The following is a 27,489-nucleotide window of genomic DNA, read 5'->3' on the forward strand; positions in this document are numbered from 1 at the left end:
GGCATCAGTTATTTCCACAATGCGTATTCCAAGATCTGCCTCAGATCGAATAAAATATCTGAATGTAAATCATGCTGTGTTTTAAAGCTCGGAAATTCATCGACACACACTGTAGAAGTGAAAGCACACGTTACTTAACCGCGGAGTTCAAAGTCTCTTTTCCTTACCAGTCTCTCCATTCTCAAACATTAATGAGCCACTCCTCTTCTATGAGTCATAATAAAACCTTTTCACAGTCCATTTCATACCTTTAGTTTCTGCTACAGGAATGCATTAGGTGTGGCTACTTTTTCTTATCTTACAGTTGTGCTAAATTATGTGTGTGGAAACTGTATGATTTGGTTCAAAAAGGATGTATATGGTTTATATGAGCAGCTACAATATATCACCCTGCAACTCACAACTGGAAACCCACTGAAGCTAAGTAAATGTGAGCCTGGCTGGTACATTGATGGGAAACCTCCTGGGAAAAAGGTGTGAGACCAGTAGGGGGTGCTCACCCTGCAATCTGTGATGGACCTAACTCCCCAGTATAGTGATGGAAACCATATTCTGTAAAAAAAAAGGCACCACCCTTTGGATGAGATGTAAAACCGAGGTCCTGACTCTCTGTGGTCATCAAACACCCAGAGTGTTTCACAAAAAGAGTAGAGATATTGTATTACGCTAGTGTCCTAACCAAGTTTTCCCCTGAACTTTACCAATCATGGCCTCCTAATAATTCTCATCTATGAACTGGTTTCACTACTCTCTTCTCCTCCCTACTGATAGCTGGTGTGTGGTGAGCATACTGGTGCACTTTGGCTGCTGTCGCGTCCAGGTGGGGGCTACACATTGGTAGTGGAGAGGAGTCCTCATTACCTGTATTGTAAAATGCTTTATATAAATGTAAGGAATTATTATTTTATTCTGAATACATTAATAATCAAACTCAAATAGTTAGCATTTCTGCAAAAATCTTAATATTGTACCTGATAGAATATTTAAAGTTTTTCCAGTGTTAAGAAGAAATGTTTGCATATTATTTCTATTCACAATGTTCCAGTCATAAATAACTATAAACTCAAGAGGCATGTTTTAACAACGGGATTACCTGGCAATTTTAATGGGTATTTCTTTTTGACGCTGAGCTACTACAGAGTTTCTACCTTTTAGAGTAGTAAGATATTTATGTGGTTGAAAACCAAGAACTAGAGCCCTCATTTCTCCACTGTAAAATCTTTTCAATTAGGCCAATGGCAGGAACAAGGTCACATAGCTGCAGTAGTTGCAATACAGATCTGCTGCAAGGCTTTACATTACAGATTTACATTTATGGGAGAGTGCTGATAAGAGCCATCATGACATGAACTGTTTTGGGCCAACAGCAGAGGATTGCTGTGTGGGTGACTGGAGAGCTGTGTCTTTGTCAGAGTGTGACCCAACTGGAAAACACTTTGTGGTACCATTCTTCCCTGAGCAAAGGGCCGATTAAGAACTGCCAATCAAAAAAAAACATGAACCACCAATGAAACAACCTGGACTGTCTTTGGGAGGAAACTGGAGCATTTGGAGAAAAAGAAGTTGCAAGAGAAAACATGCAAACTCCACACATACAGCTGCTGTGGTGCCCTGACGTGCATATGTTTTCATTTATTTTAAAACTGATAAGCTTCTGCAACAGGAACAGGTGAACGCAGCAAAACAGCCTGACCATCCTGATGGCAAACCACTCACACCATACTGTATACAGCTTCCAATTGCGTGACCAGATTGTTTTTAACACAAAATATTTTGCATTTTGAGATAAACCACAGATATAGGTGGAATTATACTAATTATAAAGTCATTATGTTCCCAGTTCTATTTCCCTTGTGCTGATCTCAAAGATAAAATCACTCTTGGTGGAGATATTTGGCTCCAGCAATTGGTAGAGGGCGATATGAACTTACAGCACATGATCCGTCTGGAATCCAATTACAAGTTGCCGGTTGATAGAATTCTGCCTTGATTGGTGAAAAACACCTTGCTTCAGGGCTGCAAAGCTAAAGGAAAGGACAGCAGAAGGGTATCCTCTCCTCCCAGCCTCCAGACTAACTTCCCTATACCCAAAACTATTGAGATGTAGCTATATATACTGTATAATATGAGTTACAGTATAGTAAAGAATATGAATTTGCATTCACCCTTTCACAATACTGCTGTGCAGACCTCTTTAATTATATTTCTAATCCCTTCTCATGTATACAGTACAAAATCCAGGCTAACAGTAATGGACAGCTGTTTAGCCTTACCTTATCCCATAATTATTATTCCCAGAATTGATAGCAACTGCTTGATCGGGATCTACATGTATGTCTACAGTCCTGTATTGAAAAGGCACTTTTCTAAAAAGGACACAATTACCATTCATTTCATCTATCTCTCCATATATTTGCAAGGATAGGTTAGGCCAATGTTAGACATTGTCAGCCTAATCCATCCTAATCCAGCAGACAGTGAGCTCAAGGAAACAATATGTATGGGATGCCAGTCCATCGCAGGGCACACACACAAATGAAAAAGACAAAGGTCAGCATCACTGTCATTCCAGTGAGCAGTGTACACTTTGTAACCAGATGTACTGTATATCTAAAGCAGAGAAACTCTTCCAAAATAGCTCCTCAAAAAGAAGTCCACATGTTCACAAGTACAATTGTAGAGCCACACAAACACAATGAATCACAGGCTTCCTTGACAAGACCAGGGAAAGCAACAACACCTGCAGATCGATTTATTGACAGAAACATGGTGATTAGAAGACTGAATGGAACTGAGTGGAGGGAAGGTAGCTGAGACAAAGCTTGGGATATTCCCACAGAAAGAGAAGGCAAAAAAAGGCTCGACCGGTGATCTTACCTCATTATTAACATTTTGTAATAGTTTTGTCGACTACTTGTTAAAGATACAGCCACTCAAGATAAAAGCTCCTTTCAGAAAAAAAAAACGGTATACACAAGCCAAGAATCTAGCATTTTAAACAACAAAAAAGGAACTTGATTCCTTGTGCATGGCAGGATTTGTACCAAAACAGCCTAGGATGCTGGATAAAACTGATTTTAGGTATTGAAAGAGGAAAAAGCTGATTGTACAGCATAAAAATGGAACTGACAGTCTGTGGCCCTATCTGAACACTTTTAGTTCTTTCCTCATTTGGAAGTAAAGAAAGACAGCTTTTACAAAGTAGTTGAGAGTCATTGACATGAAAGCTCTTCCTGCCATAGATCCGTGAGTTTAGAGAGTTGTTTGTGGGTGAGACTTCTGCTAACTAAAGTTATTTTGTAATGACCAGTAAGTCATTGTAAACTTGGTTATATGCAGAAAAGTGATATATGTACAGAGACATTTTTTTTCCTTTATTTTTTAAAGTACACTAAGTTTATGCAAAAAAATGATAAATGTGTGAATATGGGAAAGCTTGGGTTGTAATGGTGTAGCCTGTTCAATTGCTGTTGAAAGGTTTTGAGACGGAAACTGAAAAACTATTGAAACTTTTGAACTGTCCCTCACAGAGCTTCATATACGAATTGTGTAGGCAGTTACTCTGCTGGAGTTAAATTCAAGTGAAGACCACGCACCAGAGCAGATTAGCGTGAGAACTGAGCACTGACAATGTAGTGGCTCATGAATAACGCACAGGGCTACAGGTCAATGGAAAAAGGAATGCAGACTTTACATATTTTAGGTTCCGGGCAGACAGACATTTTTAGCACCTGAAGCTGTATTAGAAAAAGCCCATTCCTATTATACTCACTTAAGAAAACCATTCTTACTGTGATTTACACATTTATGTGTAACACCAGACAGGAAGAAGGAGGACCAGCAATCACTGTAGAAGAAATGATTTAGACAATAGCGCAAGACTTGATAAATGCCTGGTAGATGACATTTATTGCAGACAAGTGCAGAGTGTTACATGTATAGTAGGTAGCAGAAATAAAATATAAATGTAAGATGGAAAACACAGATTCATGAAGCTGCTTATAAAAACATTTATACGTTAACATAATTTAGATGTTCAAATCTACAGGAGGAGAGAAAGTTCTAAAAAGGTGAATGGAAGATTAGGATGTACTGTGTAGTTTAAAAATTGAGTTTAAATAATGATATTTTATGTAATTTATGTACAAATTGTACACTGTACTAGTAAGACCTGATTTGGAATATTTGTAATCGTTTTGGTCACCATGTTACAAAAAAGATATTGCTGCTCTGGAGCCAGTCTAGAGAAAAGCTACCTGATACATTCCCAGGTTTAAGGGGATGTCCTACACTGAAAATCATTTTAGTCTTGAACAGAGAAGACTCTCAGGGACTTGACTGAAGTATTCAAAGTTCTCAACCAAATGGGCTTGTTCAGAATCAGTGAAATACTAACTCGGAGACACAAGCAGAAACTACGGGGAACTGTTTTTAATACTGACATCCGGAGGCACTTCTTTACAGGAAGTGTGGTAGAAGCATGGAACATTCCTGCAACCCATTCAAAGTGCTGAAGCAGACATCTTGGCTTCTTTCAAGAACTGGCTTGAAAAAGTATGGATCACTCAGAAACTACTAACCTTACGTTCTCACGTGAATACAACTACCGGTCTTCTTTTTTTTATGAAAGGAATTCATTCATTTCTTTAATCTGTCAATAAAAGATGCATGAGATATTCATCAAACTATAAATTAATAATACATAAAAGAACAGTTTCAGAACCCTCCGCAGGTGCAGAACACGGATAATTGTACAGCACCTGTGGATAATTGTTAATTGTCCTTAATCACAGAATATTTTATTTAAAGAAAAACTAGAGTCTGCTGGTACAAGTGGAAAGTTGATTATGTATATAACGGGATATTTAAAGGATAAGTGGTGCATAAAACTGCAACTGATCAAATTTATGTCAAAATCCTATATACAATAAGGAAGAGTACTTGCTTTTTTCTTCAAATGTCTGTGATTTATAAAAGAACATGAACAGTTCACAAGAAAATCCAAATCAAACAGTTAAGATATATTGCCCTCTAGTGCAAGAAACGTGCTGTTACATTAAATGAGTAAGCCATTCTGTGACGTGTTAAAACAGTTTCTCCTCTGTAGGAAACCAATGTCTTTTTTCATTGAAATGAGTGAGATGACAATGGTCATGGGTGTCATCAATAAGAAAACCATCTGCTTCCTAATAATAAGCCACAGATAGACTCCTCAGATGTAGTGAGAGAGGAAAGACGCACAGGAAAGATCCAACATCAATCCGACATCAAAGTGACAACCAAGAAACGACAACAAAAAGAATCACATACTCAGAGCAGGAACTTCCACAACTTACATGAGAAACATGTAAGAAAGCACAAAGATAAGAAAGTACAATTGAAATGACCTTGTCCTGGAAATTCTGTTTGTACACCCAAACAAAAAAGGTCTAAAATAAGGTCAATGTGAAATGATAAAAATACAAAAATTAAACACATTGTGGTTTTGTAATTAAAATGAATAATTATCTGATATTCTTATATATACATGCATTCAGGAAATACATATTGATATCAAGTCACTTATTTTTCTGTGGTCTTTATTGCACTGAAAGGCATAGACTCAAAGATGATGGCAAAATGTTTTATTGTCTGTTTCTCAGACTATCTCTCTTGATCTGCAAATTGACTACCTCTCAGAGTGAGTTCGCAGTGAAACACGAATTAAAGGTACAAAATTAGGTTTAAAAAATAAAAGAATACATTCAGTTATTCACATTGGACGAAGCAGTACTGCAGAGACCATTTGTTGATTTTCTCTACGAGGGACTGATGCGCCTCCAAACAGAGCCAAGGGACATTTTTCTGGGGTTGTACGTTTCACTTGCCTGGGCGAACCCGGCTCTTGGCGTGCTCTGTACCTGTCGCTCTTGCTCTGGTGGAGAAACCTCCTCCCAGAGGAATCTGCGGGGCCCCTCCTTGCCATAGGGGTCACTGAGGTCAGGGAGGGGGTTGCTGGAAAGGAGGAGGCTGGTGCGGTCCTGGCTGAGCTGGCAGGAGCGGTACATCAGGCTGACCAGACGCGACTTCTGCAGGTGCCTCCTCAAGGCTTGGTTGCCCCTCAGACCCTCGGCCGAGGGGGTCTGTACAGAACAGCACACTCCAGCACCACTCATAGCAGAAGCACTATCATCACTTGTCAAGTTCACTAATAGCAGAAGCACTATCATCACTTGTCAAGTTCACTAATAGCAGAAGCACTATAATCTCTTGTCAAGTTCACCGGCTCACAAATGTAGACTTGTGATCCCTGGTTTCATTTATCAGCCCAGTTTCCCCTGGAGTTTGCCACAAGCGACAAGAAGACGTCCAATAGCTTACTGTTGTAAATCCTGACACAAAGCAACAAGTAATAAATCACAAGATCTGCAATTATTACTTCTAGTTATCTTTCATAGGCTTGATTTACAGTACTGCTTTAAATGCTTTTCAATAGGTTTCCTGAAACCTGAAGTGCCTCTTCTTGACTACTGTACCATTTTGAAACAGCTGGAAAACGGTCCATTGATTACATACTTAATAACTTATTTAACAATTTTCTCCTATATGGTTTATTGTTCTGTGACTGGACTAGATATTTATAGGACAACAGCTTCACATGTTAGGGGAGTTATGAAATTATTAGAAAGAGCTTTGTAAATAAAAGGTGTAAATTTAAGCTCATAAACTGTATGATGAACAGTTGAAACAGTTGATACTCAAACTGTATGATGAGTGAGCCTAACAGTGAAACAATGCATCAACCAGCCTGTTTCCTGTTTATCTTAACAGTGTTGGATCAGATAAGACTCCAGGTCAATGACTTTACTGCAAGGGTAAAAATAGAGATGTACTTTTCATTAGTTTTTTAGTTACCTGAAAAGACAGAGGCTCCATTTTCATCAGCTGCAGATTAGACTGCTCTCTGAGAGCTCTCCACAGTGCTTCTCCACTCACCTGATCTGAAAAAGAACATTGTGTTGCTCATGACTACAGTATACTGCAGGAAAGGCAATTGCCTCACAAAGTGCCAAATTTAATTTAAGAATAAGAATTTAGGGGCTACAATAATTAAGCTTATTTGTTTCATTTGAAACTTTTTAATTACTCTGAACATCTTCCCTTCTCAAATCTCAAAATCCGTTTAATTTTATTGTGCTTTATAGGTCAATCCCAAAGCAATCAAGAAGAATCAATATTTAGTTTAATATTGACAAACGTCACAAATTGAATGGAAAAAGGACAGCGTCTCTCGTTTTCTTGTGAAGTCAACTGTAGAAAGAACCAAGTAGCCCGAGCTGTTGCCCCAGTGACCAGTTGCTATGACAAATAAGTGAGCAGCTTAAATACTTTCATTTCTCTTCATGCTCGTTAATGTTTAACTGGTGATGGATACGATTCAGTAGCATAAAGTCCTCTTGTAACTCTGCAATACACTATTTAAACAGTGTACTTCTAGTGTCAGTCTCAAGAAATATGGGGCTGTTGCACAATAATAAGAAGAAAATACACAACTGCTCAAAAACGACTTGACCATAATGGAAGTACTCCAGTATCAGACAGGTAAACAAACCAGAAAGACAGATCAGAGATATTCATCCCTGACATGCACTGGATTCTGTTCCACCTGAGTTCTTATTTACACAACTGAACCCTTAAATGACCTCACACAAGACTGATCTGAAGCCATTACTTGTTTTCAATTTGAAAACATGTTGGAGTTTGGCTTTTAACTGAAGATCACCAACCTTTGAGTACAAAACCACTTGCAAAGTTCTAACCAAGCTTGTTAATTAAGGATTCGATTAAGTAGAAAGCTTGGCTGGAATAAAGGATGGCAGGCGTGTGGGTCCCTAGGAGCAGAGTTAAAAAAAAACACACTACCTGCTCCCATCTGCTTCAGAACTCTGAGAACCCTGGGGCTGGGCACCATCTCCAGAGGGGAGGGCCTCAGAAAGTATTCAGCCGTTGCTCGTCCAAACAGCCTGCAGAGAGGAATCGGAAAGAGCGACAGACAGTTAAACAAAACGTCTGGACTGTGAGCAATTGTGCAACACCAGGCTCTCTTGTCTGAAAAATACACCCGTTCGTGTAGGATGTAGGCTGTAATACACAATCTGACTGCATTTGGAAAATAACGTATAATTTGATTGACTGGTCAAATCAGTGATCTAAAAAATGAACTGCCAAACTTGTGTAAATCATCCCTGATTCTGTTTTGCAGCTTTTTTGTGAAACAAAAAAAAAATATTTGAAAAATCGTAACCTACAGTATGTGCTCTCTAGGGGCTGTCCACCTTTGATTCTGCCTAGACCAGAAGATTAGCTGAAATGAACTGATGAACTGAGCCTTTATTGCATTGCTGCTGTTATTTTTTCGTATCTTCAGAAGTCATTCACTTTCACCATAGAGTTCCCTGTAACCAGATACGAGCTGTCTAGCCAGGAGTGACTTGGAAAATGTATTTTGCCTTATACCAAGGGTGTCCAGTTGTGGTCCAGGAGGGCCTGCATCTCTGTAGGCTTTTTAGGTCTATGTGAAGAAGACACACCTGAGGAGCTGGAAGAATATGATAAAGTTGTTCAGATAAACCAGTGACTAGTGGGTTTAGCTTGGGAAGAGTTGGAATAAAAACCCAGAGACACACCAGCCTTTCAACACATGGACTGAACTTATTTGCTCTATAGTGAAGGAACTGATCTAATAATATGTGTAATAACCAAGATACTTTGAACAAACAAGGAAGATATCAACATCTTTATGCATGTGTGCATAAGGAGCACAACTATGTACATAGATAACCACATAATGATCTGAGTCAATATAGCCAAAATATGCTAGTAGAAAGCTTCAGCTTCTACGTAAGCCAGGATAACTCATTTTGAGACATTTTAACAACACATCCTGAGTACAACACACATGAACAAAGGGCTTAGTAGCTCATAATATTCCTCAATGACACAGGATCCCACAGGATGCCTTTTAAAGCAAGCTCCGTTTTACCTGTATAAGCATCTTTCAAAGCCTTGCTCCACAGCAGGCTCAGCTGGCAGGCTGTCAGACCTCTGGCTCTGTACTTCTCGTTCACTCCCACAGATTTCACTGTCTTGGAGCCAGAGTCTGGCTGAGACTCCCTGAGGCTGGTTCTCCATGGCTCACAGCAGCTAAACTTTAAAACAATCTGGCAGAAATAACACAGGGCATGTACAGTACTTCTGTCAACAAGTGCACCCCTAAATCATATGAACTGCACTGTGCACCTTGTGGCTGAAACCAGAAAACTGCTAAATTGATGGATTGAACATCTACAGTAGCGACTTATTATTATGATTTGTGAAATTCTGCCACTAAAATAGTAATTACATTGCACAAATGTTTTGCCTGCTCTCCAGAACTACTCTAGGCTATAATGCATGAATTTAAAACACAAATAAAAGTGGCCCCCAGGGAATTTCTTAACAACTAAACCATAAGATTAGAAAATGCTGGACTCGGTGTTCTGTTACATTTTCTGATCATCACTAAATTTGAACCTGTGTTAGTGCTAAAGAACCCAGCATAATCCAAAAGATGTTCAGAAGTCCAAAATATACAACATAAATCTAAAAGCAGCAAAAAAATAGCTAAGAAACCTTTTCTACACTTTTATAAAATGTTTATACTACTGGACTAACACAATGCTTGAAATTAAAGCTTCTTAGACTACTATGAAGATTAAACTGTGCTGGGAAAGTCTCTGAAAATGTTATTAGTGTTGCTTTTGCCATTCATCTAATAATAGACTGGTGTTAATGACACAAGCCACACAAATGAAGCAAAACCTCATAAACAGACTACACAGTGGTGTGAGGCAGTGCTACAGTTGTTTCTAATGGGCTGTTACTGTTGCAACTGTTGGAGCAGCACTACTGTTTTCTTAATGGCAGTGCTACAGTAAATTAAAATCTGCATCTGTTCTAAGACATGAGCTAAACAGTGTGTGTAACAATAACACTAAATGAAAACGGAGTGGCATTTACAGTTTCAAGGGAGTGTTCAAATGAATCCCCCAAATTAACATCTTTATTCAAATTGAAATGACCATTTCACCACACTTTACATTATTACATCTTTTGAAGCTGAAACGATGAAGCTCTTTTAGGCATTGTACTGCTAATGACACTTCATAAATGCGTAACAGTCGACTACCATTCAAATATCCATTAACGAAGCCTTTAAGCTTGAAGACAACAAATCATTTTTGATAAAGTTGCTAGGAATTTCTTGACAGTTTGTAACTATCTATTGTGACCAGGCTATTAACGCTGTATTACTGCTCTTTTAATATATTGCATGTTATATCAAATGTTTTAGTAACATTTTCAAACTCTATTGTGTTACCAAAGTGAGCATTTATTGTAATCCTACCTGGCAATAATCCTTTGTAAGTAATGCAGATGAGAAGCCAGAAACATGGAACCCTTCTCATCAGTAAAGCTTATAAGACTATTTGAAATCACTTTCCTCCCACTTCAGATTCCAGACAGGCTTGACTTGTCAGCACTTAACCCTTGGTTTTCCCACAGAGGCTTCAATAAATTAGAGGGAGATTTTCACCTAGGTACTACAGTATGTTCCTGTGCCATTTTCCACATGGAGTGTGGATCCCCCTGCTGCTTGGCCCTGGTATGGCTCTGGTGGTGGCAGGCTGAGGAATTTACGAGAAAGGGTTGCTGGGCTAAAAAAGACAGGAATCCTCCGCTGAGCAGTGAACGCCGCTGTCGATGGAGGATATATCTTTGTAGAGAGGGAGAGCAATGGGATTGTCCAATTGCATGTTTAATGATTGACACGCTGAGTGTGGGCTCAAAGCTCATCCCTTTAATTCCAAACTGACTTGGGGAGAGTCTATAATCATTAACTCTGCGTAGCAGGCGGAGTTCAAAACACTTAAAAAGGTAGGAACATTGCATTGACTTGCTGTGAGGTTTTAGAATGATATTTACATTTCTGGGGTTTATGAAGCGAAGGTAAAATAAACTTGCTCTCTACTTGGGTGGCCTGATTTTATTATAAAAAATCCTACTTAGACATGCCATGTGTAATCATGCTGAAATATGAAAATGACTTAATTAGCTACTGTTGTACCCAAATATAAGTTTCATAATAGTGTAGGGAAAAGGCCTGTTATTTCACTTAGAATTAAGTGATATGAAGTATTTCTAACAATCTCTGTGTGTCTGGACCGAACAGCCTGTTGCCTGTCACAGGAATGTAGTGAAAGAGGCCTCTCTTTGTGGTCTGAGCCACACTTTGCTTGTGAGCACGTGAGGGAGATGGGCTTATCTTTTAGATAGGGATCTTTCCCAAGACAGTCCATATCTAGTCTCAATATTCCTATAAGATAGATGTCCACTGCTGGCTCCTGGATATCTGGCAGATTGACATAGGAACATCTGGACATAGTCCTAAAAGTCTCAGTCCGTGGTCATCCAACAAGATGACCAACCAATCAGGAACCTGCAGGGTATGGGAACCCACTCCACCAGGTAACTTCTTGACCAATCACCAACCACATTTTTCTAGAGTTAAAAAGCAGTGCAGCACCTCTAACTGCGCTCCTCTCTCCACTGAGCCACCTTGGCTGACTGACAATAGAACCGCGTGCCTGCTAGACTTGTTGTCCAAACTTTGGGAAGCACTGAGTTCGAGAGTGAGCCCATACGTAAAGACAGAATTCTGGCCAAGGTCTAGCCTGCGGGAGGACCTTGCGACCAGCTGCGCTATGTGTCTGCCTGATCACCTGTGCAGTACGGTTGGACTTTTGTTGACATGCCTGAATAGAGTGTAATTCAGCAGTAATTAATTAAGAATAATTCCTTACACGTATATAGTGGACAGTCAAAGCTCTTAACAGGTAATGGGGATGCCCCTCCTTCACCAATGTGCTGCACCCACCTGGGTGGTGTGAGAGCAGCATCATCTCACTCGCTCATACTTACACCCAGAACACTCATCACACATCAGCTATCAGTGGGTGTGCCAAGAGTAAGCTCATGCATTTGTTTTCACAGTATTTAGATACTTTTTTAGCCATACTCACATTTTGATTAATAATGTAAGTCTTACCCTTTACAGTGATCCTTGCTCTTGCTTGACATTTAAAGCAGCGTGCAAGTCTCTGACTGTTCAGTTGTTAACTGACTAGGAGAGAGACAAAGAACTGATTTCATCTGTGAAAATACCTGTGCACGGAGGTATGTTGATCCAAATACTGAGAGCAGGGACAATGTCATTTTCTTCAAACAGACAAATTTCACTGGCTGAGGTTTCTAACAGGTCATGATAGAGACACAGTGATTGTTTTCAGTAGCCTCAAGGATGTATTGCAGATCCTCGAACTTTGAATTCCATAAGTCTGAGCACTACAGCCAAAACGTTGGAAATCCTGCGTGTACACTCCAAACTCAGCAGCGTGGATTGTGCAGTGATTTGAAACTCTGTACAATTGTAGGAAATAGTGGAAAGTTGAGGTGCCAATCTCACCAGGAAAAGGTTTTGCAAAAAATGACATTACCAAAGACCCATAACAGTTTGATCTGCACCCTTTAGACCGAGGTTGAGTTCGTTAATTTGCATAGTGATGTCAGATAGAAACATTAGATTTACAACATGCTTTTAATTTCGTATTTCAGGTAGTTTTGTCCTTTTTTTCAGGAAAGACCTACAAAGCAAGCCGCAACTATCACATGGCTTAGCCAACAAACCTTGCTGTGAAGTGGAATGTCCTTGCACACACTGTCCATCTCTTGAAGTAGAATTTGAAACTGCCTGTGCATCAAGACAAAGAAAAGCTTCTTTTACTGTATATATTCCCCATTTGTCAATGGGTTCCCATATTTCTCAACACATTGTGTGATTTTGTCATTTGGTTCTATGGCTTGATTTTTACTCACACAGAAAGCGGTAAAGACACTGCTTTGTTTTCTGTACTTTGCTATGGTTAGATAGACTAATCTTTTCCTGCCTCATCCTTGAAGTGTTTGTCATGTTTTATCTGAAAATAACACTGGGTTCTTAATGTGTGACAGACAACGTTCTCATAATAAAAGAGCACAAACAGCACGGTCTTTATGTTGCGCATGCCACATTCCTCTCTCACAAAAGGGTAACTTGGCTTTCTCGGCACCCATCATTTTGTCCAAAATATTTGACTTTACACGTAAGTGTGAAAAATTTTACGAGCAGCATGGATTGCGAGCTTTCCTGTGAAAAGAACTGACTGGCCAAGATCAAAATAAATCAGTATATAAACCAAGTGAATTGGGGTTTTTTTTCTGTGCCAACTGGGTAGCATGTTATAGAGAGTAACAGAACAGCGGAGCATAGTTTATAGAATTTCTTAACTAAACTTCTTTGTGGTTTATAAGACTGCTATTGCACGAGCTGTTAAAAGTCTCTTTGCATGGCAATAATGGAATGTGTGCAGTAGACTGCCGACACCTGTTTTGTAGGATTTTCAAAGTTACTGACAGCTTTTCTCTACTTACCTGAGGCTATCTGAAGGCACTCTCTAAGTTGGCAGCAAGATTACTTAAGTGACATAACACCTTTCAAAATAACCGATTTCAAATGGTGCTAGAAACTCCAGCAGACTCTGAACACCAAAGGAAATCAGTCATCCTGAGAAAGGTCTGAGTTCATGGGCTGCAATGAATTTCTTCCACCGTGACCCTTAAAAACATTAGATGTACAATTTGCAATCAAAACCTTGCATTCAATATCAGAACAGATCAATATCTGTAAAACCACCTGCATGTACAAGAATGCTTGAATGTGTTTGCTCCTCACGTCACTCTGACATATAAGAACGTCAATATTCATGAACTACGCTTCTTCACAGCAGGGGTGTACAGGAGCAAATGAAAAAAAAAACAACAGATAAATCAAAAAACATTCTCATAGCAAAAAAATGTTCAGCTCATCCCCTACACAAAAAGGCTTTTGCAGAAATACAAATGCAAATTATTTTTCAATCATGCCTTTTATCATACAAAAGTACAGTGCAGGTATGATCTCAAAGGGATCTCCCGTCTACCACACATTAAAAAGGCTCTGACGTTTTCATTCAACATTAGTTCTGCTCTTAGTTCGGAGTTTTGGTGGAGTCTCAGTGCAGCATGGCAACAACAGTAAGTCTATAAACTCCCACTCCCACCAGTTGTGGCTGCATCTCTCTGGATGTCGAAGGCTGCCTTCTGAGAGTCTCCTGCAGGGTGTCCCCATTCTTCCGCTGTCCTTAACTTCTCCATATTTTCTGGGAGGTCAGAAATGCCTGTCATAACAGTTTAGCCACAGGCGGTTTGCCCTGAAAAGAAATCTCCGTGCTGCAGTGTGGCACAGAATCTCTGGCAAATGAGGGAACAATGCCTTAGAGGGGCAACTAGGCAGCTCTCGAGAGGGGAAACTCTCTCCACACTTCTGGATTGTTGAAGGGTGTAAGCCTGAACTTCCTTGTTCCCAAAAGTTAAAAATATTTCATTTATAACAGGACAGAAAGGAAACAGAGTACAAAGAATTTGCAAGAAATCAGACTTGATGAGCAATTCAGCTTAAGGCTACCTTATGCTATCTTATAGTTCAGTTCCTATTTCCCGTATGTGGACTTCATTATAAAAAAACAAGGTAGTCTTTTTCATCTCTACTATAATTTTTGTTTTATCATCTATTTTTTTGTTCAGACTTTGCTCTAACCTGGTTTTATCTAATGTGATGAAAAAGAATGAAAACAGTGACATTTCTGCAAGTGGGCAATATATTTAAAAATCAGGGACAAGTGTCCTACTGACTTTTAATAAATGGCATTGATGTAAAATATGTATATTAGAAAGATCATTTATGGAATAATAAGAGGGTTCTCCAGGCCCAATTCAACTTCAGAGAGAAATGTATTTTCTGTGGCTCGATAATCAATTTGGATAGGTTCGGCAAACAGCCTGACTGGGCACTGCAGCTCAGATTAAGTTCGGAAAATCGGGATCTAGGGTCAAGACTGAAAATCAAAACAATAGAATCGAATGCAGAGGAAGATGTCTGCCAGCAAAACATTAAGTATTAATGAAGCCACAGAGCAGATGTTAGAAAAAGGCCAAGACTGAGATCCCCGAAAACAAAGAAAAGACGGACCACACCCTGTTCGAACAACACACATTTCCACAACTGCAAAAAAGCAGCACATGTATACCCAGATTTATCAAATGAGGACAAACAGAGTCAGTTTCAATTTACACCCACACACATGGATTAAGGGCCGAAGGTTTGACCTGAGTGTTGTGCCTCAGTGTACAGCTGCAATGCTGTATTTTCCACCATGTTTTCCTCTGCACAGCAGTTTTCATCTCAGCTTCGGTGCCTGCAATGCAAATTACTTCACAGCACAGCTGTAGGCCAGTGCTTGAGCCCTTATTCCGGTTTACCTAGATCAAAATTATTACATTACCCTGTATTATGCACAGGTGCTGTAGCAGACTATTGAGAATATGATTTGAAATTGACGTCTTTGAAAAGCCTGCCAGCAGAGATATCAATTTATTTGAAAAACACAAATTAATTCCTGTCTCCCCAAAATATCGTACTGCACTGTCTGTTAGTACTGTATAAATATTGCTGTGTATTATTTAAGGAACAGAACGAATTAAAAATTCCAGTGAAGGATATAAATAAACCTTTGTATACACTATCATTGTTTTTCATGGTCTCAGTTCCTGTACAGAAAACATACATACTTTTTTAACCCTAGCTAACAATTTCCACATTTTACCTTCTGAAAAGGGAAACCAGTGCCTTCTTTCAGGTACTTCCTAAGAGTGTGGTCGACAAATCAGCCACCTGATAGGTGGCTCAAAATACTATAATTGTCACATGTTTTTGTGGAATCTCAGTGCTTTCTGGGAAGTGGAGTTCTTCTGCAAACATAAAGAAAGCTTTAAAGATCAACAAAGCATTTATGCCCCTACAAAATCTGTGAGCAAAATCAAACATTTTTTACTTAATTTAGGCTTCACCGAGAACTTCACGGTGAAGACAGCAATGTAAAATTAATCAGAGAGAAGTGGATATTCAGAAGAAAATAGTACACCACTTTCAAAGGCTGGCCACACCAGATTTTAAATGATTTAGGTATGTTAACAGTCTTTCCACAAAACAGATGATATTGACAGGCCTTGAGGACTATTACAGCAGCAAATAACCAGGATGGGGTACATACAGCAAATAAAATCATTAGTGATCGTTGTAGAGATATGAATACTTAACTTCTGGAAATTCACATTAAACTTAAACACTTAAAAACTGGTCACCTAAATGGGGCCAGGTAACCATTGATTTGTGTCTCTACAGTGAGAGTCCCTCCGCAATGAAACAGCCATTTGCAACATCTATGTTCGCGTTCATGGAGAATTCCTGGTTTCCATTTTTCTCAGGCCTTGGTTTTGTGAGAAGGACACCCACAATGTGAGCTGCCCAACGATAAAGGTAAAGAACATCACAGCTGGCCATCCTTTTGTCCACCTACAGTATCTTTGACACAGGCAGTCCAGCCACTGTAACATACAGAGATAGCACTCCCATCCTGAATGTTTATTGAAATGAAAGCCAACTAGGCTGACTGTAAACATTTGTGCAGAAGGTGGGGTTCCCTTTAACTAGATAGCCACCCAACAGAAATGTTACTCTGTCATAATACAGTGCAAGCAACAAAAAATCTGACATGTTATAAGATATTGGGAAGCACTGCTATAAAACATGGGAAAAAAACAAGTTATCCATATCTAGACATTACCTGTAACATTGTTTAATTTGGATAAATTACTGAAGTAGTACAACACTTATAATGGATTGACTTGCGCTTCTCCTGCTAGTATTTATAAGAAAAGTTCTCCTCAAAGCTATGACAGAGTAATATGTCATGTTAAGTGTCAATCATTATTTGCAAAACTTTGTGGTTCTTTCTGGTAATTGTTTGATGTTTATCAGATAGCTTTCAAACGACAGACACCTGGATGGTCCATACCAAATGAAATGGTTTTAAAATCCTTCATTGAAATAATACAATATATCCAGTGTAAAATACATCCTTATTCCTTTTGTCGTCATTCTTAGAAATCAACAAAAAACAACACCACAAAATCACAACTATCCATGATCATCTCTGAAAAACTTGTGTCTGTAAAACAAAAGCAACCTTCACAACAGGGCAAGCACAAGGCTGACGAATCACAGTCAGTCAAATGAGGTTATCAATCACTACAATTCAGTGCAATTCAGACCAACTGCATATCTAATAATGTCTGGTTAGTGAGGGATTCTAGCACAGGACAAGACCGTCACCTTATTATATGGATCAGGCAGGCAGAAAATTTACAACATTGTTTCTGTAATAAGGGTGTCTTGTCTAGTTTCTGATCACAGACAGATCCTGAACAAAGCACAGTGCTGAACTGCGTGACTCAGGTACACCCTTCCAGAATCAACACAGCTACTGTACATAGCTACATCAAAAAGAAAAAAAAAGTATAGTAACTTCTACTACAAGAGCAAAACTGCAAATGTATTGTAACAAATATTCCCGTTTTGGGACCAAGGACCTGAGAAAACAGGCATGAGGCTCAAAAAGACAGGCTACGCCCTTAGGTACCGTAAATAACAAAAGGCGTTTATTTATTTTTTTATTTCATGATGTTCTTTCTTTGAGAGACACAGAGACAGTGACTGAAAGACACACAGCAACTGGCAAACCCATCTTTCTCAGGCTGGTATCACTAGGCAGTTAGTTCATTTACAGCCACTCAGTCATCCACTTACCTTTAAACAGGGGGTGAAACCACAAGGCTTTGTTCTGTGTATTAAGCTCCGATTACAATGAAATCAAACAGATGGGCAGGACAACGTTATTCCAGTCCAAGTGGGTATTCTGATATCTGACAAATTTCCTTCGGCAGCTCACTCAGACTGTACTCGCACTGTTTGGGAGCTGGAGAGTACAATTCTTTCACCCCTCAGCGCTCTCCTACCCCTCACACACTGGCCGTAACTCCACCTATCTATCACCCCCTAATTGTCCAATACTTACACTAAGCATTTCTCAGACAGACCCCCCTCTACAGTCCATCCGCCTGCTTCATTAACTTCTGCTTAACAAACTGCTTTCCTGGTGGGTACAAAAACCAGCGCACATCCCTGTCACACAACACTGCCTCTTGCTAATTTTTCTTTTCTTTAGTTGAGGAGAAATACAATGTTCAATTGATAAAATATACAGTAGCTGCGAACACCAGGGGTACAAATATTTACTGGAATCACAGTACACTCATCTTCTGGACGATACAACATTTATATTTGTTCCCTGTAGACTGTAAACTCCTCTTAGGAGCTCCTGCCCTTATGACAGGTAAGAAGGACCAGATTCCTTAGCATAGAAGAGCATGCAAATACAATACATGAGGTCTTTCCTGACCTTTTAGTGGTCAAAAACAAATGAATCAGTTCTACTTCAGCAATAAGGTGATATGAGAAAACCTTACAGAAAATCAGGTTGGTGTTGTAAGCAGTGTCTGCGGACCAGTAGGTGGTGCTGTTCCCAAGAAAAAATCTTTTCAACTGATAACTCATCTCAACCAAATAAAACAACATAAAAAGGAAATTTCTAGATTTACCCATGTTATTAAATTTACACATCTTGTTTCAGTATCTGCAACACACATCTGCTGTCTGTATTGACATAAATTAAGTTTCTTTTTTTTTTTGCAAATACCTGTTTTGTAAAGTATTTTACATGTTTGAAAAAAATATTTACCATTACTTGCTAGTATGTAAACAGTACTGCTGTTTTTTGGAGGGCAATACGTTTCTCTTATCTCTTGATGTCAGAGTGGGGGGCCTTGCAACCAGGCAATATCTTTATCATATCTGACTGACCAGACATTACAAGAAGCAACCTTTAACCGCCTCCCCCTCCATGAATAAAAAGTGGGACATACCACAGTACACAACATAGAAAATGGAAAGCACCAACTGGGCTAATGGGGGAAACAATTTCACCAAACACAAGGCCTTACAACCATAGGGAGGAGTCTCTCTGCAGCAAAGCCATTCATTCGCAGACAGAACAGGAATGTGTGTGCATGTACTGTATTATTTTCGGTGCAGGTATAAAATCTGAGAATACACTTACAAATATAATAATTCCTAAAGGACAGTGAGAGAATAACCATAAAATCTACATTTCAATAAACTGAAATCCCAAAATTTCTGGTTCCTGGTTTATTTTCACCCCAAAGGTGAGTTTTAATTGAGTAGAATGGGGCATCCACACAAATACTGTATACTGTAGGAATATATGTATGCAGGATTTACTACATTGATGGGGAGCAAATCAGAGATAATATCTACTCAAAAACAGTATCTTCTGAGAAACAAGCATTGTGAGATTGATAAGAAGATCCTCACAAGGCAAAACACTTCGTTCACAAACCAAATGGCATCTTCTTAAAAATCCAAAAGTGACAAAAGTATTTAATTGAACTTACATCAGTGGGGGGGTCCTAAGAAGTGTATCATGTTACCATGTGAGACAGAACATTTATTGTATACCAACTGACTCACCATGGCTAATGACCAAGCATATTGACTTATCTTTTAAGATCTTTTTGTTCCATTCTCTATTCTATGCTTCTTGCTCCATTTTTAGAAAAGAAAAGTTAAGTAAAAAGTTAAAGCAATGGGTAGTGCCCCATGTTTTCAAAACAATGAAGCTTTAATGAAAAAAAAAAGTATTTTAAAACATCGATCTGACAACCAGTAGTGCATATTGCCTTCCTCTTCTTCAAATGTTCTTCATTAAGCTTTACATTCCTGCTTTGGGCACAGCCCACATTTTCTGTCACAAGGTACATATTGTACAGCGATTCTTCAGGGTCAAAAATGGCACTATAGCATACAGACAATTTGTAGAGTCTGCATCTGCATTTCTCAGTCTTAAAAAGTGGATTTCAAAGAGTCACTGGTTTTCAAGATTGCAGTCTTGAAGTGGAATGATTTGAGTGTCATGACTTAGCAGCTGTGCTGCCAAGCAGAGAACGTTGCTGCATGGCCAATAAGTCTGATAGAAGCCAATTGTGAGTCTGTGTGGGAATGCATTTTCCCCAGGCTGCTCTGAAATCTACTCTTCAGGCCTGTTTGATGCCGACCAGCAAGTGGATCCACCAGTTGGCCTGCACAGTCCAGCCCAGCTGCTCGCAGATATTGATCTGCTGGAGGAAGTGGTCTCGTGCTGACTCCTCGTTCCTGCCCACCTGCAGAGCTTCTGTCAGGTAGCGGATGTCTTCTGAGCAGCAGAGCTCAGGAATACCCGTAACAGTCATGAGAGAGAAGAGAGTGACCAGCAGACTGGAGTGCGAACGAAGCTCCAGGTATGCCCGGATACACGTGTCCTGCAGGAGAAACAGTCAAGCCAAGAACAGAACAAAATGAGATGGTTACAAAACCAGAGGAGACCACTTGGCCCATCTCCTTCATATGGTTGCTAGTGATTCTTGAGTCCTCAAGCTACATTGAATAGTTTCTTAAAATGATTCCAGGTTTCAACAATGCTTTTAAGAAGCTTCCCAAGATTCTTTGTGTAAAGGTCTGTCTCCAGTTTTCAGTCTTGAATAGTATATTTAATTTCCTTTTTTTTTTCTTAGCCCTTAATTTTGAGTTCCCTGTCTCTGGATGAAGTTCTCTGGATTGACTAGGTTATTGCATTTCGGGATATTTCACAGTTGTACCAAGTCCCAATGGAATAAGCTACATTATGCATGCCTGACAACAAACCTTTTTGCAATTTTGAAGCACTTTTTACCATATTTTACGTTAGAAGTGCTGTTGTATTTAACTTGACACTCCTGTCTCATACACTAGATTCCCAATTCTTTATGTACTGTAACTTGAAACTAATAAGCCATGATTAAAAACTAGGTGATGTACAATACACATGTAATCAAAAGGACACCATTGGACTAGATGGTGTTGCCAACTCTAGGTGAAAAAAGCCTATTTCGGGGTTAATCAATGACATTTCATTTACGTCTTGACCCAGATTTTAACTGTGAGACACACAGTTTTAGAGTATTATCATACACTATATGAAGATGAAACCAGCAGCCTGACTGTCTCCTTACCCTGAATCGCATGAAGTAGAGGCTGGACTTCTTGTTGACTCTGCCCATGACATACAAGAAGTCTGGCGTAAGGACGAAGGGCACTCTCTCCCTGTTCACGCCCAGGAATCGTTTGGTATTCCCCAGGATGTGCCCAAAATCAATGTGAAACAGGTTCCCTTGCAAAGGAAAAAAGGTGCAGTCATCAGTGTCAATCACTGTCCTCTTAGTTATAGTTATAATTTTCAAGATGCATTTTTTTTAATAATAAAAGGAATGAAATGTCCTTCATCCACCATTCACTGATCAGGTACCCAGGAAATAACCTTAATTCAGGATCCTACCATTTCAACAAGCTCTTAATTTTCATTAGATCTAATTCAAGCCCAATCGGTGCTCATTCAGTGCTCAATCCATGTTATAGACTCCAACAAGCATTTCAGGTATGATAAACATTGGTAAAGGCAGGCAGAAAATGTGGATTAGGAAAAAGGTGAATTAAGGTAGATTGTAACGTAAGACAATGATCAAGAGAAATGTAAAGTGACAACACTAATTAAAACTTTAAGAATAAAGCTTCTAACATGCATTATAATAAGTTTCTTGTATATTTTCATATATGATTGGTGTTACAATTCATATAAAAAAATGCTTTAATACTGTTCACTCTTTGCATTAATGCAAACATCATATCAATAGTGACTGTCATTACACAAGTAAGGAATGTTCTTACTCTCACAACAATCTTTGTTTCCCTCTTCAACAGGTCAGAAAAATCTGGTTCTATTTCCACAAGAGAACCACAAGATGGCTCTGTTCTCTTCTATCAATTTATTAACCCCTGAGGGGTGTTATATCTGTCTTTTGAAAATAATTAGGCAACCAACTCTTTTTGTTCATAGAACAATGAACATGCGGTTTTTACAATTTTTTCAGTTCTCAAAAGCTGAACAAATCAGACCCCTTTTTGATCTTTTCAAGCTTTTTACAACTTTAGGGCACTGAAAAAAATTATCTTCACAAGTGAGAGACGATAGAAGCTGAAGAGTTAAAAATAACCATTTTTATAAGTGGTGCACATGAGGCTTATTAGGGTGAAAAGAGATGTCTTCAAAGCAATTAAGTCAATTGTTTTTTCAAGAGATGGATTGAAATATTTTAAATATGCTTGGATTAGATTCACTAGTTATGCTTGGTTAGGAAATCTCCAGTCCTTACCGTGCAACATCTTTCTGAGTATAAGTTCAATACAACACCAATATCACACAAAGGAAAGACCACCAAAAGCCTTGACAAAGCATGTCTTTAATTGCATCAGCATTTATCATTTCATTACACGTGCTCACTGGCCATCTTCTGCAAGCCAGCTACTCAGAGAGGAAATGTATTTGTCACGATTGTAATCCCTCCCCTTTAGGGGCGCTCCGGCTCTTTCACATTTTAGTTGATTTTGTGCACCTGCTCCCTGTTCCAGCCTTCCTACAAAAGCCAGATGCTCACTCTGTTCCGGGCTCTGCATTGGAACACAGACGCCCAAAGGCCCGCCTACCACAGAGTCGCCCTACGTTCACGGCTCGAGGGCATAGGCCTCCTATCAGCGTCCCGAACCAGCCGAGTCCGGGACTTGGAGCGCCTGGTCCCGTTACCCCTTTAATCCCCCTGACCCTTCACCTGATCCCGCTCCAGTTTTTAACTTTGTCATGTCTGTCTTGGATTGGATCACCCGACTCTGGACTTTAGCCTGCACTACATTTCCCTTCGGACTCCCCTTGGACTGTTTGCCTGGACCATGCCCCCCCCCGAGCACCTGCACACCTTCGATACGCCCCCCTGTTTGTCTACCAGCCCAGCCCAGTTCCTCGTCTTCTCCCCTTCCAGATTCTGCTGTCTGCGTAGGGTCCTGAAAGACGCTTCGTAACAGTATTTAACCAAGAGATCCAAATAATTTGGCCAGTGTATTTTCTCTATTTCCTTCCAGTATGCTTGAGGTCAGGATGTATCTTTTGGTGGCATGTGAATGAAAAAGAAAACTCTGGGTTTCTTTTTCCATTTGGAGAAAACTTTGAGATGGTCTTGAATCACCAAACAAGTAATGTGTTGATAGCTATTTTCATTAGGTTTTTTTGTAAATCTGATTAAGTACAGCTACCTCTTTGTATTGAACCTATCATACTGTAGCAATTGATTAAAGTCTAATGCCTTTTTAACTATCAGGAGGTCTTTCAATTGCACATTTCTAGATACTGTAGTCATCTTTTGTCCTTTCAACAGACATTGATAAAAGCAAAAGCATTTGGAATTATTTTACAATAGCTAGCCCTCCTAATCTCTTTCTCAGTTTGCCTTTAAGATTTAGAGTATGTCCTGGAGCTACTGGACTTCAAAACATTAGAGAACCTACAGTAGTGCTATTACCTATTAATGTGATAGTATGGAAGCACACATGAAACAAATATTTCATGTGGTATCTCGTAATTATGAGATTGGAAATTGTCTCGTAAAGATACGAATGAAAATGATGAGTTTATGGACAACCTGTATTACATTGTGCAATAACAGCACCTGAGCTACCAGCAGCTCAGCTGGAACTTTAGGTTTAGTGTTCATGACAATGTCCAGCACTACAGAATGTGCATGGACTTACTTTCGACTGGGGTTTAGTCATAATGAAACGTTGTAATTTGTATATATGTGAACACAATCATTATAACCATGAGGGCGCTCACACCCTTAAACAAGACATTTAAAAGTATCCTTTAAACCTATCCTTATACAACTGATTCCACTGCTTAAAACAGAAAGTCAACTAATGACAATATAGGCAATGTGAGACAATTGTGCTATCACGTGATTATCACAGACTAATGGATAATCTACTATCTTGTAATTACAAGATAGTTTACTATCTCATAATAATGAGATAACACGCAAAGTATTTTTTCCCATTGAAGTAAGAGACAAGATGTAAAAAGGGTTAACTTAAGTCAGTTCTGCCTGAAAATTAGACTTCTAAGCAACGGGGGTTTATGGCAGGAAAGGGGGTTAACTGATAAGGATTCCAGATGCGAGCAAGGAACCCCCTGGGGGCATAATCTTAAACTGACCATTTGGCCAGGGTCTCTTAACTGGCCAAATACCATGACCCCCCCCCCCCCTTACCATAACACCGAATGACGTCTGAACCAGCAAGGAAGGACTATATAACCTAAAAGTTTGTACCGGCACATCGAACAATACTTCGGTTTTGTTGTTTCTTGCAGAAAACAAGACTTCGGCTTTATTGTTCCTTGCATGCAATAAACTCATCTGTTTTACTTCATCTCGGGATCCAGAACCTTATTCTTTCTGTTACAACACCATCATGGCAGCAATGTTCTTTCTTATAATAGTAGTGCTATTATTATTTAAAAAAAATTGTCAGCAAACAAATAAGCTTTTAAAAATCTTCAAAACTGTTTCTCACATTTAATTTGCATTACTAACTGAAAAGTGTTTCTCAGATGAGATGCTGATTTTGTTTCTGCCTAGAAGATTATTTGCAATGCTGTCTGCCAGCAAAAACAATAATCTGAATGGACATTCAAATAAATAGAATGAAATGAAAGTTTATCAGTGTTGCTCAATAATCATCACAATGAGGAAACAGAACATTAACTTTATTTCTATAGACAACACTTAAATTGAATGTTTTGTGATTTCAATGTTGGGAAAAGCAGCAGCTCCTATGTTTTACTGTAGTATAACTGTGCAGTAAGGTGTACAATCATGGTTAGGACTAGTTTGGTTCTTTAAATGATCTCAGCTAAATAATGGAATTTCACAGTGTTTGTTGTGTAAATATCAGTCTTCTGCAAAATCATTGGTATCCTTCCCTGCACAAGGTCACACTAATGTGTTTTTGTGTCCTCCATTCTCTACCTGGTATCACATACATATTGGCCCAATGGCAAACTTGCTCATTCTAATATGGTAGGAACTTCCAGTAATAATCTAAACAGCAAGAAAACGAGAGTCATGCTTAAATACATTAATCAGGTAAAAAATCAAATCAAATAACAGATTTATAAAACAATATGAACTTTATCGTGTATAATTGCAAATGATTTTATCCCAATGAAAATGCCACAGCCTGTCCCTACCTTGTTCTGTAATCATGATGTTGTCGTTATGGCGATCACCAATTCCCAGTACATAGGTAGCCACACAGTACCCAGCGCAGGAAGTGACAAACCTCTCCATGGCTTGATAGAGCTGGAGCACGAATGGCAAAAAGAGATGAGAAACGTGGATGAGAAAAACAGCATCTCAAGCTGTACAATGTCGGTGATTTATTAATAAAACAATACTGGGCCTTTTTACAAACATATGGCTTTTACCAAGAAAATCCACCCCAAAAAATGTTGTTGCACTAATATGATTGGCTTTCACACTTCAGCATGGCTGCTTTAATTATCTAATGCACTCTTCCATTAACACACAAACTCCTCCATAAATTATGATTTATGCTCTGATAGTCTCCTTTTTGTCCATGAGAAGGATATTCACACAAAGATCATCCATTTTAGTGAGAAATATGAAAATATACCACAGAGATGACTGCCTTCACTGCACAATATTGACACTAACACATGTACAGTGAGACACTCCTGCTTGTGTCAGGAAGTCTGAAGAAACTGTTGGAGTTTATTTTATTTAAATCTTTTAAATACAGACTCTGAATAATCTTAGTAGCCTCATTGCTCATGCTGTGTGCTAAGGGTAAACAGATTTAGGTTTTGCTGCTCTCATTATTCCTGGAATAAACCTATCTATTTCTCAAGACCGTCAGCATCATTTTAATAATAAAAAGTGAAGAAAGTATTCCTCTTGAGATTTGGCAAAGATATTGCACATCATTCAAAATCTTTCTGCACTGCCATTCCACAGTTTATGTCCACCTTTTTCAAAGTAGCTTCTCCATTCATTATCTCTGCATGCTGAGAATGATCAATCCACTATGACACCTAAACTGTTTTTCCCTACTGCTGCTACCAAACATTTCATAATTAGTAGAGAAAAACACATTTTAATCTTCAGCAACACATTTAAGAAGAAAAGATTTAACTTTTTTGTGTTGAAATTATACATGAGACTACATACAGCAGGTATGGAATTTTGTGTAGGATTACTAATTAGCTCTTTGTCCAGTCACAACACTACAGGAGACTGAATATTTTTAAGCCACGAATAGCTGTTTCACTATTATTAAGTCTCTTCTGTATGACTTGGTTGATTTTGACCTCCGATATACAGTATATACACTTTAGAATAAACAGCTTTTCAGGTTTACTTAGGAGTTGCAATCGCAATGAATTAGAGTGTGAACATTAAGTATTTATAAACATAGATATACTGTATGCAGATTGATACTAGAGATTAGTAATAGAATAGAAGAAGTGTTACAAATAAAAGGAGGTTACTCAGCCCATTGTGGTCATGTGCAAGTGAATTTAAGAATACCATCGATAGTTTTTTCAAAGGATCCCACCAAATCAGCTTCAACATGATTTGGGAGCTGAGGCTCACACAATACTCTGCATAAAGTGGCTCTAAGTCCTCCAGATTGACTTGATAAATGCCTTTCAGGACTTTAAGTATCTGGATCATCTCTACACATAATCTCCTCAGTCCCAGGCAAAAAAATTCAGTTTTCTTAGTCTTAGTTCGACAAGGATGACATTCCCTTCAAAAAAGGAATTGGAATGGCTGTTCTTCCTCTCGCTGCCTCTAGGGCAACAATATCTTTGTTGTGTGTGCGTATATACAATGTTCCAGCTGCATTGTACAGTTTTTAAATTACTTCCTCGGTTTTAAATTCCACACTCCAAGATATTCAAACATTTGTCTCTTCTATAGCGTCCCCTTATTGTCTAATTAAAAAAGTGAGTCAACATGAACTCTTCATAACGATGTACTCTATAACCTCACAAAACATTGAATTAAACGAACTATATGCTAAGTTTTAAGCAATATCTCCCGTCAGTCTACCAGTCTACACTTGCTCTCCTCCAACCCCGATTGACTGATATTACTTTCACACTGGATCATATCTAATAAAACTGTTTTTATTTTAACCTCCCTTTCCCCTCATGTAAATAACTGACATCATCCTGCTTCTACAGGTTCTATTTCATGATTATAACATTTAAAAAGTCTGAAAAACTCTGGAGTTAAAATACAACAGCTCTGCGTAAATTATATTTGTGCCATATTGTACCCTTTTCATGTTCCACCCTAAGAATTGCATTTATTTTA

General features: G+C 38.9%; 2 protein-coding genes across 3 annotated transcripts in view; both read right to left on the reverse strand.

Annotated features, from left to right (window-relative positions):
- Positions 1–5,468: 5,468 nt before the first annotated feature.
- On the reverse strand, positions 5,469–12,116 carry LOC148661979 (uncharacterized). The gene is made up of 5 exons (XM_088636558.1): positions 10,427–12,116; positions 9,023–9,200; positions 7,903–8,003; positions 6,895–6,980; positions 5,469–6,122 (listed from the first exon to the last, which is right to left on the reverse strand). Exons 2-5 carry the CDS (start codon positions 9,169–9,171, stop codon positions 5,799–5,801), a joined length of 660 nt encoding a protein of 219 aa, XP_088492684.1. The 5' UTR covers positions 9,172–9,200; positions 10,427–12,116; the 3' UTR covers positions 5,469–5,798.
- A 5,555-nt stretch (positions 12,117–17,671) lies between these two features.
- The window catches only part of LOC148661980 (phosphatidylinositol 4,5-bisphosphate 3-kinase catalytic subunit gamma isoform), a 35,790-nt gene continuing 25,972 nt past the window's right edge, over positions 17,672–27,489 (reverse strand). The window contains exons 9-11 of one of the 2 annotated variants that reach the window (XM_088636561.1): positions 25,335–25,446; positions 21,217–21,374; positions 17,672–20,487 (exon numbers count right to left, since the gene is read on the reverse strand). In XM_088636561.1, the coding sequence (XP_088492687.1) occupies positions 20,224–20,487; positions 21,217–21,374; positions 25,335–25,446 (534 nt within the window). In that variant the 3' untranslated portion in view covers positions 17,672–20,223. Of the gene's footprint in view, positions 20,488–21,216; positions 21,375–25,334; positions 25,447–27,489 lie in introns of those variants that run through there. The other variant, XM_088636562.1, reaches the window with a different exon arrangement.

The sequence above is a fragment of the Lepisosteus platostomus genome, chromosome 6 (genome assembly GCF_059453375.1).
Source record: "Lepisosteus platostomus isolate fLepPlt1 chromosome 6, fLepPlt1.hap1, whole genome shotgun sequence".
In the NCBI taxonomy this organism is placed as follows: Eukaryota; Metazoa; Chordata; class Actinopteri; order Semionotiformes; family Lepisosteidae; genus Lepisosteus; species Lepisosteus platostomus.